Consider the following 11,726-nt stretch of genomic DNA (forward strand, 5'->3'; position numbering starts at 1 on the left):
TTAGCAAATAGGAATTTACCTACCCAAAAAAAAGGCCTGACATAGAATGCATGCCAATGTCAGAATGGCAGCCACAAGTAAATACTGACTAGTCCTAACTAGCAGGTGGAAATATATTTTAATAGTATCTAATTAATTATGGTATAAATTTGGTTTGAGACACAGATTTAATAGCTAGGTTCAATATGAGATGTAAGATTTACGGGTTTTAATTTAGTATTTTAGAAGCAAAGTTAGGGTCTGACAAAACCCCCTCAAGTCAACAGAAAGTCTCATTCTAGCTTAAGTAGGGTTTAGATCAAATCTGTGGCAAGCACAGGCACTCCTAGTTGCCATCACCTTCATGATGAGTCATTAAAAGCCAACTTTCTACTTTAGATCGCTTTTCTAACTCAAAATTCAAAGCCCTCACATGCTATCCACACAGAAATATTTACACAAGATGTGTATAAATATAAAGTTTATTCAGTATAGTGTTTAGAAAAATAAGTTCACATCATCTCAGAATACAAATAAAACACTTAATTGTCCAGGCACAAACCCCTATTACAGTACAACAAACATACATACTTTAGATCTCTTTGGTTGGGTAATTAAGCACAGATATGTCTGATGATACACTCTGGGGCAGCATCACCTAACAGTGCAGTAAAGTCTCCTTGATTATTCCCTCCTCTAACGCGTACATTCCGCTTAAGTTTCGTATTTGTTGTAAGGCACAATAAACCCACATCGGAGAAGTAACTGGTTAGTGTTCTGGACAAACAGTACATGCAGCAAAAAGAACAAACATCCTCTGAATGTGAATCCTGAAAGTCAGAAGATTCACTCCCCGCCCCCCTCCTTGAGTTCAGAAATTTAAGAAGCAAGTTTTAAATTATATGAAACGTACAACTAAGGTATAAAATATCCTTCAAGGTAATAACTGCTAGGAGATACAGGAAGACTTCAGGTATCCTTGCTTGTAAAATAACACAATTTTTGTTTCCAGAATTATAAAATTACTATTCTTTTGATGATTTGACATACTTCTTGACCACAAGCACTAGGCAATTCATGCCCCCCAGAGTCCTGCACACACATTTCATATGAAACTGGAGAGATGCACCCTCTTGTTCATCTGCCTTTGCTAAGGAAAGTGCACAGGCACTGGAAATATCTGTGTGTGAAAAGCTCCTGTGCACACAGGGCCAAATTCTGCCCTGCTTAATTTAACTGAAAATAGGTATTGAGGTGATTTTTCAGAATTTGAAGTCAGAACCTGTCCATTATTATCATCAACATCAGATTGATGGTAATAACAATAAAGACAGTTCCAGCCTTACTTCTGGGTAAAGTTGCTTTCTGAATGTGTCTTCCTGAATCCACAGATAGGGAAAAGCAGTAAATGGGAAGAGGTATATGCTTTGATAGACTGTGACTGTTTGGTTTCACCAAAGTGTCAGCCTTGTGCTCTGGTTCATGCTGCCACCATCTACGGGGCCAAATTTGTCCCTGACCTAACACCAGTGAAATGAATGGACCATATTCCCAGCTGGCATGAGAGGACATTAATGGAAATGTGCTAGTTTAGCCCAGCTGAGGACCTGGCCATTAGATGTCCATGATATTTACATTGCTGAAATGTCCTTGTAGGTAAGGCTACAGGAATAATGCTGCAAATAGTCCAGACAGAGCATTCAATTTAACAAGTTTTCCGCAAAACTCTGGGTGGAAAAGAGGCAGCTTTAATCAAAAGCAGTAAAGAACAGAGGGGTTTTTAACATCGTGCTTTGTAAGAATTTGCTTAAACTCTAAGCGTAGTTTTCAAAGCTGAGTCTGGGACCAAAAAAGTAGTAGAATTTGGCAATGTTTCCTGTAAGATTACCAGTGGACTTACAAGTTACAAACATATGTGAGGTTGAAATGATCGTTTATTCTCATCCATAACAGAGAGAGAGGGGGGGGGAGGAGAAGGAATGTGTATGCCAGGTAGACATACTTTCCATTTAAACAACAGAATGTGATAACAAGGGCTGTCTGTGGGGCTTGGACACTCCACTGCCTTCACATGTGTGGGAGACCAGCATCCATACCCCCTAAACACCACGTTAAATCCTGGGTTTGGGAATCAGTGGAGCAATGCCTTATTTACAGCAGCCAAGGATCCGTCCCTGGACACTTTTCGGGGCTTTGATTATTGTCTATTTAGAGCAGTTACCCTGCTTGCTTGAGGGCCACATAATAAAAACTTAACCTTGATAAGGAGTAAAACTACTTATTTAAATTTCTATTTTAAAAACATTGTACCGTGCAATGAGTCTTTATATTGTGCATATGTACCTGCAGAAAACATGAGGTTATAACTACGTTATCTGGAGGGAATGACACTTATTTTCAATGTGAAAAAGAAAGAGTAAAAGATAATAATAAGTTACTTGATATCTGGAAGACTAGAATAGATTAATCTTACTTTGTCCCAAACCACTGCTTTTATGTACATCCTCCACTCCCACTGAAGAGTGGGAAGTCTCCTATTAGAAGTACCAGACACTCCAAGATACATGCCACTGTAACAACATACACAGTTTTCATGTCAACTGTGCTGCAAAGCCATGGAATTCAGAGCCTCAGTAACACAATGAATGCAAAGGAGGAAAAAAAAAAAAGAGTAACAGGTACTAATGTAACACCACAGTCTTTTCAGTTATAAGACCTGATCTCACCAACAGGTGCTCTGAAATATTCCCTAGCTTGCCTCCAAATATAGTCTGAGCTTCACAAACCAAACATTAAGCCTCAGTGAACTCCTTCAGAGCCAAGCACATTCTTCATTAAATTGACAGTGATACAGGGTATTTCTAATTTTCCAAATGGCCGAACAATTTCATGCAAAGCATTTACAGCTACTATTACTGTCACTGTCATCACCATTTTGGTTTTATGGGTGAAGACGAGGTGGGAACCAGATTGCTCATGCTGGGGCCCAGCAAGCAGATAAACAAGCAGAGCAGACAGGAGAACTGCGGCCTATCCGATTCCCTGCTCACGCGGAGCTCCCCTCAACGTCAGGGAAAGTTGTGCCAGGGGAACATACAGCTCCATGTTCTGCTTGTGATAATCTCTGCTTTAAAGCGCTTGCCTCAAGCACCCTGTTTGTTTGGGAGCACGTGGGGACAGCCAACTGCTAATGGGGCTGCTTCTGTCTGCAGAGAACCAGCGAGTCCGTACAGCTGCAAAGCGCACTCCTTGCACACTTGTTCTTCCCTTTCCCTGCCCTTTTCCCTCCAGCCCTAGGGACTCTGGCTTGCAGCACGGACTCCGGTGATCACCAACAGGGCTCAGCTTCAAGGTTCCACAGAAAACCTTGGAAAACAGGCTGTATTCAGTATAGTGCAAAACTGCAGCGAGAGCACCGATGCCACGTGCACGGTGCACGGAAGAACCTTCATTCCTCAAAGGCTTTCCACAGAACCAGTTACAGCCAAGACAAACAGACTGGGATGTGCTACCTCAATCATCCTTCCTTTCCATTTTTTTGTCCTTTACAAGTGACCTTGTTTTGTCCTGAGCCTCATTTGGACCCCACAGAAGCTTATGAAAAGATTTCCCCTTGCCTTCCAAAGGCTTCAGACCAGGCCCCTGATGAGGATGAACACGTGCTTTAGTTACTGTATATATTCACATTAGAGTAAAAAATAACAAAACAAGACCGCAAGGATTAACAGCATGTCATTTTTGTACATCTGCATTCTTCTTATTACTTTAAAGCTTAAGGACGTGCTTTCCCATGCTACCAAAAAAAACTCCTCTGGAGGAAAGATAAGATCTGTTCCACCTGCCCAGAGCCCACCTGCTTCTGCTGTCCTTGGGGAGAAAGGTGTGGAGACTCATCCCCAGCCAGGCAGGGACCATGGCTGCTGCCAGGAGCCCTTCAGAGCTGCAGTTCCCACCATCAGCCCTCAGGCTGCTCATCCTGGAAAGATCTATAAATACACACACAAGAACACTCCTGGATGGAGACCTACTTGCCCAACCAGCAGCCGAATTCCTCCCACACGGGCTATTTGGCCAATGGGCCCGTGTAAACATTGGGTTCCCCTCCCTGGCCTGCCCATCCAACCCTTCCTGCTCATCTGCCCGAGGCTGCAGCCAAGACCTCTCCCTCGGCACAACAGCTGTGCCCATGATCCCTCTCCAGACTCCTCCTGCCCTGGTGAGGAAGGACCCACCTTTGGCTCTCTGCACCGCCAGTAAATGTCACCCACGATGTCCTGAAGACTTAAAATTTCTCTTCTTACTCGTGCAAGTACCCAAGTCAGAGGGTCTACTTGCAGAAGTAAGGCATCAGGATTTGGCCCTGAGGACGGATATTTGCAAATCAGTGTTTTTATGCCTCCTGCCACTGTGCTTTAGTAACAAAGATAAGGCCACTAGGAAGAAAGGCACGTGGAATTCTGTAAAAAATACACAAAAAGGTTCAACTAATTCGCAAATTACTAACAAAACAAACAAAAAGCCCCTGAACACAAAGACAGAGGGGGTAGAGACAGTGACCTCCTGGGTTTGTGAGACTGGGAATTCATTTTCTAGTTTCAGTGTGATTAACATTTTACTTTTACAGTCTATTGCTTGAAAAAAAAACTACAAAAAAGTAAAACCTTGTCAGAAATAACTACGCTTACTTCCTGCTCAAACAATAAAAATAAATTAAACAGCCAGAAAACGTTTTCCTTTTCAATGCATTGTGTCTAAAGTGAAAGGGAACATAAACCATAAATAAAATCCATTGTACTAATTAAAAAAAAAAAAAGTCTCCTTTATAAGAACTGAAACAATATTTACATTCATACTGGAGAGAAAGCTTCTGAGTTGCATAATTAGAGTTTCAAATGATGCTTTTTCTGGTGCACTGACAAAACGCTCACTGCAGCATTTAGAAACCTGTGCATGATTGATGTGAGATTTTTGGTTTGAACGCAAGTCTGCTGGATAAAAAGCAAACACACCAGTAACAATATTAGTCGTGACTTTGTTTCGTTTCTTAACCTCAAACAACATAAAAGTAGCCGGAGAGGTATCGTCTAGAGTTCCTTGAAAATTTCTCAATGCCCACGGACTGGAAGTAAACAGCGAAAGTGACTGCATTGTTCCTACGGTTTTGGAGCGAGATTTTTCTATCTGAAGTTAGGAGTGTATACTTACTGTTCAGAGTACGTTGTACTATGGAGAGTCTAGTTAAATTTTCAGGGTAGCATCTGGTAGCCAAACCTGTACCCATTCACTCAGTACTTGCCCTGGCATTTCCCTTCTCCTTTAATCTGCTTAAAAGAGAATACTGCATGCAAACCAAGTGTGGCAACCTAATTCCATTGCTGGAAATTCCTCTGTACATCAATTCAGACCATTCAAATGTTCTTCTGGTTTCTTTAAATGAAAAAAAAAACAACACCAAACAAACAAACAAAAAAAAAACCAACAAAAAACAAACACCCCACTCGGTGCTTGTTAGGGCCTCAACAGGAGACTTATCTATTAAAACAGAAAGCAAAGGGGAAAAAAAAAAGTTACAAGTCTTGCATATCTTCATCTATCTGAACTGTCTGCAGTTTGGCAAGTTCTTTTTTGTCCGTTTCCAGTTCTTCACAAACTGTGTCAACCATGTTACTCATAACATACTTGGATTTGGAATCCAGCATCATTAAATTGCCAGTTGACTTGCTCTCAGAATTAGGTAAGAAATTCTCTTTGACGTCAGGTACGGCTTGCAGGACTAACCTGTGCTCCCTGCCAAAATCCTGGTGTACTTGTGCAGAGGGGTGGCTGACACGGTCTCCGCTCGTAGAAACTATTTCTCCAAGCACGGGCTGTGCAGTGGAAATGGACAACAGATCTTGACTGGTAATGAGGGAACAGTTCTGAAGGGTTGCATAGTTAGTGTTGCTGATAGATATCACTGTAGAGGTACTGGTCACGGGCGATGACATGGACTGGCTCTCCGAGATACCAGAGTTCAGTTCTGCAGCATTTAAAAGAGTTGGTGGCGTGAGGGAAAAATTATGGGAGGGCGTTACATTCACTAATGAGGAGGCCAGGGACTGGAGTCCTCCGCTGGATATATTTTCAGAAGACATGTTTACATTTAATTGTGTGTTCTGACTGACTGGCATCAACTGAGAAAACACCAGGCTTCTTTCCAGTCCTTCTTGCTTGACAGAGCCTACTGCCTGGCCTGAATTGGGAACTGTATAAACCACTGCACTCGGAGCGAGGGGGCTGAAGAAAACCTTTCCTTGCTGCACTGTTGAAGAGTCAGTTGTGAAAGTTCCTCCATCAGATGTGCTGGGATTTACTGAAACATTACCTAGAGAAAGGGAAGCAAAAGAAAGGAAAACAGAGATTACAGCTGGCAGAGAGTTGTGCAGGCATTTCTGTAAGAAGTTCTGGTCTTTTTTATGTTTGCAGTACGCACGTATGCTAATATCTCACACAACACTGAACAGCAATTTTTTTAACAGGTGAAAAAGAGGTTGGTATAAAGAAACAAAAGCTGTTAACAAAAACAGCTGCTAGAAAGAAAAACAAAAACAAAAGGGTTCTGGTATATGAGGTATCTTTCAGACTCTCGTTAGGGGCAAACAGTCCCCAGCCATGTGACTAAAATGAACGTGCTTTGGCCTTCGCTAGTTGCCACCACTCCGTTTCTAAGAATAGAAGCATGAAAAGCTATTAAAGATAGTTCAGTGACAGACTACAGCTTGTGTGTGGGAACTGGAGACACGTCACATGAAATCCACTCCTGCTGGGCAGAACCTGCCCAGAGTCAACCTGCCCAGAAAACACGAAAAACCGGTAATTTCTACCAGTTTAATGAGGTAGTCTGTCAAGCAGTCGGATCTATTGCCTTTCACCTGGCTTTATCACATATTTCTAAAATCCTAACCCTGCCACATCCACTGTGTAGAGTCACCTAGCACTGCCTCCCCTTGCTGAAAGCCAGAGCACTGCTCGCGTGATGTTGCAGTGAGCCAAAGCAAGGAGAGGTGGCCAGAGATGACCTGAAGTTGTTTTTACTGGACGTAGCATGTAAGTTGTCATTATGATACCTCCTAAAATAAGAAATACTGGCTCTTGGGACTGGGTCCCACTCCAAACACCTCTCTTTCTCAAAAGCGGTTTAATTATAGAAGGCTACAGTTGGATGCACCTGAAGTTTTCAGAACTGCAGCAAAGATGAATTTCTCACATGGAGAATATTTTATCTCCATGTCAATTCCGGTTTATCAATGATGATTTTTTGGAAGGTGTTATGCATATGTGTAAACCAGAGAATAAAGTGAGGCAATTTGAAGTTACACCTATCTGTATTATTTACTGTGGCTTACTTAAAATAGCCTGCAGCATGCTTCACTTGGAATAGGTAGCCAGCTATCCATCCATCTCATGTTAAAAAAAACCAAAACTTTTCTCTGCACCAGACATATGGTGGACCACTCTCCAGTGGGAATCAGCATTTTTAACAATGCTGATTGTTAAAGTCCTCATGAATCTGAGGACTTTCAAGCACAATACTCCCACACTACCTAGGGGACAGAACTTTCTTTCTCACCATTGCTGGCTGTCAGTTTATGCCTTGGAGCATGTGGATTAAGTGGCTTTTGTAATTACAGGTGGCATTCAGACTAAATGTCTTCTCTCTTTAATCTTGGTTAAACTATGTACCAATAACTTCCAGTGCCTGTGAGTGCCACATTTTAGGAGCTTATAATTGTGCACCCATTTAAAATGTGTTTGTACAGCTCCAGTGTTCCTCTCTGTGCTCCAGCAAGAATAATTCACTCCCTATAAACATTTAATTCAAAGAAGCACATGAGCACAATTTGATTTTCCTTATAGGATTCACAGCTCCTGAAACTAAAGAGATTCATTCCAATTTAATCATTTTCATAACCAAACACACAGTGTCTAGTAAGTAACAAAGGTGTTCAGTTGCTCTTTTTAACTGACCTGCTTCAAAACAAGGATACAGAACTAGGTTTGTGCTCCCTGGGATTCTTCCTGGCTGGCTGCAATGTTCAGTCTATGGTATGTTAAGACAAACTCTAAAGCAAACTCGGGGAGGAGCCTGCACACTTGGCACGTGAACCTGTGATGACATATTTCCCTTGGACTGAGGGTAGCTTTATCCAAATACCCTCACATTTTACATCTACGAGCTATTGCTTACTTCAATTGCTTCCCTCAAGTTTAATCTTTCTTAATTACAGAACAGAAAATGTACAAGTGTAACTGCTTGGTCTTGTTGCGTCTACAGTAATTTAGTATGTATTTTTATGACATGCTTTGGTTAAAAAAACAAAAAACCAAAACAACCACCACAAGAGCAACAGCGGTAACAATTTCCAGCTGCCGCAATTTTCATTTTTATGAACCTTCTCATTGGAAAAATTCAGTGGCAAATGGGGAATATTTTGACTACTGAAACGTGTAAAATTTACAGACATTTGTGAAGATTGGTATCACAGACTTCTGTGAACAGCATGAGATGAAAGCGGCGTAAATTACCAGACCTCCTTCCCTGGTCTTAGCAGAGCTCAGCCTCATCTAACAGTCTGCCCACGAGCATAACCCACTATAAAGGGAAGCAAAAGGTATTATTTGATGTTATTTGATGTTCTGTGTGTGGCCATGGCAGAGATACAACCCTGGTACCTTGGAGAAAAAGGACCACAGCTTCTCTAAATGCCAAGTGTGCCTGATTCCAACTTTTTCCTCATACCTCTTACTGCAAGAGACAAAACTTTTACCTTGTGAAGCTGCCACAGAAACAGGAGGCAGCTGCAGAGAAGAAAAACCAATGCTTCCGTTCAGCAGCTGGCCATTTGTTCCTGAATTGGGGATCTGGACAATGCCATACTGGTTTATTTGGACAGGAGCAGTAAAAGTAACTACAGAGCCTCCATCTTGGGAAGCAGCAGTTTCTACGCCTTCCCTTTTCACCTCTGAGCTGGGTATCAATCCTGGGAAAGAGACTGGGATGTTGCTAGGGCTGAATGTGGCTGCTGTGGCGTTGGGGACAGAAGCCTGAAGGAGTTTGAAGTCTTTAACATCTTCTGATGATGACGATATTATGTCAGTAATGGACACCCCGTTGCTCACAATGCTCGACGCAGTTTTGGGTGAATTTAAGGTAACTGTCTGCGAAGTGCCCACGCTGAGTCCATTGAGTATGACACCGTTGGGTCCCTGAAGAAAAGAGCTACCATTGAGGAAGACAGGAGAGGTACTGGCAGGCACGAGGTTTCCATTCAGCAAGACACCAGACGAGCTCAAGGCTATTTTAGTGTTTCCAAGCTGCTGCATGTAGACGGGCTCCATGTGGCCGGGAAGGCTGAGGCTGGTAACGCCATCGGATGAGCTGGAGAGTGGATGGGGAGATAAATCCTCCTGTCCCTTACTGGATTCATCTTCTGTGCTAGGGTTGCCATCTGACTCGCTATGGGAAAAGATGGAGACATGACATTGCATTACCACGGCGTGCCGGGATCTCTGCACCAAGGCTTTAACATAGTTTGTGAGAGTTTCCACAAACGTTTTTTTTCCTGTATTTTGCCTTTACAGGGCACTTTAAACGAATATTCAAGCCAAATGGGAGGGGGGGAAGGAAAAGAACACATCAAGCCAAACACTCGCCGAGGAGAAACTTTACAGACTTGGGTTATGGAGTTGTAAATAAATTCCTCCATCCCGGCGGCCAGAGGGGGCTGCCCGGCGCGGGGTGTCCACACGTGTGAGAGTCGGCCGCGGCCATTTGGCAAAGCGCTGGGAGGTGAGGGAAGGCCGGGAAGGCTCTGCCCGCCGCCCCCGGCCCGGGGGAAGGGGGGGACCCCGGCCCGCGCTGCCCCCGGAGGCACCTCCGGCCGTGCCCGGCGGCCGGGGGAGGGACGGAGGGCTGGGGGGCGGCCTTTGTGCCTCCGCCCGGGGCTGCGTCGGGGTTTTTTCGCTGACTGGTCCGCCCTCGGCTGCATTTTTCGGTCGCTCCCCCCCCGCCCGCTCCCTCCCCCCTCGCCCTTTGATGTGTCCCGCGGAGAGGGGCCGCGGCGGCACAATCGCGCCCTTGGTTGAGAAATGCCTTGGGGCCCCCTCCGCCGGCCGCTTTCCCTCCTTTCCCTCCCCGCTCCCTTCCTCCTCCCTTCTCCCCGCGCTTTCTCCCCCCTTTCCCGTCCCTTCCCGGGGGGGAAGGCGGGGGGAGAAGGGGGAAGGTCACCTCCACCTGCCCGCGCCCCCGCGGCGGGGCGGGGGGAGCCGAGCCCGAGCCGCGGGCGGAGCGGGGCCGGGCCGGGGCCGCTCTGCCGCCCGGGAGCCCCGGGAACCGGCCCCGCTCCCCCGCTGAAACCCGAGCCCGGCCCGCTCCCGAGTCAGGTTTCAAAACAGAGGGAGCGCCGGGACCCCGCGCGTCCTCCGGCCGTCAATGATTAACTCTGTCAGGCGCGACAATTGAATAAAAACAAGGAGCCGAGGGGGGGGACACACACACGCAAACACCCCCCGTCCCGTGTCCTCCCGGGAGCCAGCCCGGCGGCTCCCTCGGGCCGGGAGCTGCCCCGGGAGCGCCGGGGCAGCGGGTCTGGGAAGTTTCCCCCGCGTCGCCTCGCACGGCCGGGCCGGGTGGGTGTGTTGGGAGCGAGGGAGCGGGGAGGAGGAAGGAGGGGAGGACGAGGCGCACCGAAGGTAAGCGCCATGTTTGCAAGGGAAGAAAGAGCCGGGAGAGGGAAAGGCAGGCGGGAGAGGGGGGCGGGGAGGAAAAAGTTTTCCCTCACCTTTTGGACTGGGTCTCGGAAGGGTTGCGGTCCCGCTGCCTGCGATTCTTGAACCAGTTGCTGACCTGGGTGAGGGACAGCCCGGTGATCTTGGCCAGGTTGCGCTTCTCAGCGGGCGAGGGGTATCGGTTCTGCTTGTAGAGCTCCTTCAGCGCGTTGCGGGACTTCTCCTTGAAGCAGTAGACCGTCTCCTCGCCGTCCCAGATGGTCCTGGGCAGGGGGTATTTCCTCCGGAGCCTGTACTTGTCCACCGCCCCCAAAGGTCTGCCCCGGGCTCGCTCCGCCTCGGTGTAGCGAGCCTTGTACCAGAGCTCCTGCAGCAGCGGGTGGTTGGAGGAGTCGAAGTTGTGGCTCTCCAGGATGCTGTAGAGCTCGGCGTAGATGCCCTGGTGGAAAGCCACCAGCGCCCGGGCTTTCATCAGGCTCTCGTTGCCACGTAGCAGATCGCTCGGGGGCAAAGACCACAGGAACCTGGCCAGGCGGTCCAGGTTCCCACCTTGCTGCAGCGCCTCGCACACGCAGGCGACGTGGTCCGGGGAGAAAGCCAGAGGGGTCTGCGAGGAGGAGGAGGAGGAGGAGGAGGAGGAAGATGAAGAGGAGGGAGAGGAGGCAGCGTGGTGGTTCCTGGCCAAGAGTTCAGTGTGGAGCAGTACCTGTTCCGCGGCTCCCTCCTCGCCGGCGGCGGCGGAGCCTGCGTGCTCCATGGGGAACGGGGCAGCGGCGGGAGGGGGCGGCGGCGCGGGCGCCTCGGGGGCTTCCGAGAGCATTTCCATCACATTTTCCTCCTTGATCTCCACCGCGATCACGATGTCGTCCGTGGCGGGGGAGGCAGAAGACATGTTTCGGTTTAGTTTTCCTTTTATTTTTTTTTTTCCTCCTTTTTCGTTTCTTTTTTTTTTTTTCCCCCTCTTCCTTCTTCCCTCCCCC

The 11,726-nt window shown here is 46.8% G+C and overlaps 1 protein-coding gene across 1 annotated transcript; it reads right to left on the reverse strand.

Annotated features, from left to right (window-relative positions):
- Positions 1-443: 443 nt before the first annotated feature.
- SIX4 (SIX homeobox 4) lies at positions 444-11,712 on the reverse strand. Its single transcript, XM_017807554.1, has 3 exons — positions 10,800-11,712; positions 8,787-9,475; positions 444-6,343 (listed from the first exon to the last, which is right to left on the reverse strand). The coding sequence occupies exons 1-3, from the start codon at positions 11,636-11,638 to the stop codon at positions 5,547-5,549; spliced, it is 2,325 nt and encodes a 774-aa protein (XP_017663043.1). The 5' UTR covers positions 11,639-11,712; the 3' UTR covers positions 444-5,546.
- Positions 11,713-11,726: the final 14 nt, after the last annotated feature.

Source organism: Lepidothrix coronata, unplaced genomic scaffold (genome assembly GCF_001604755.1).
Source record: "Lepidothrix coronata isolate B3197 unplaced genomic scaffold, Lepidothrix_coronata-1.0 Scaffold19, whole genome shotgun sequence".
Classification (NCBI taxonomy): Eukaryota; Metazoa; Chordata; class Aves; order Passeriformes; family Pipridae; genus Lepidothrix; species Lepidothrix coronata.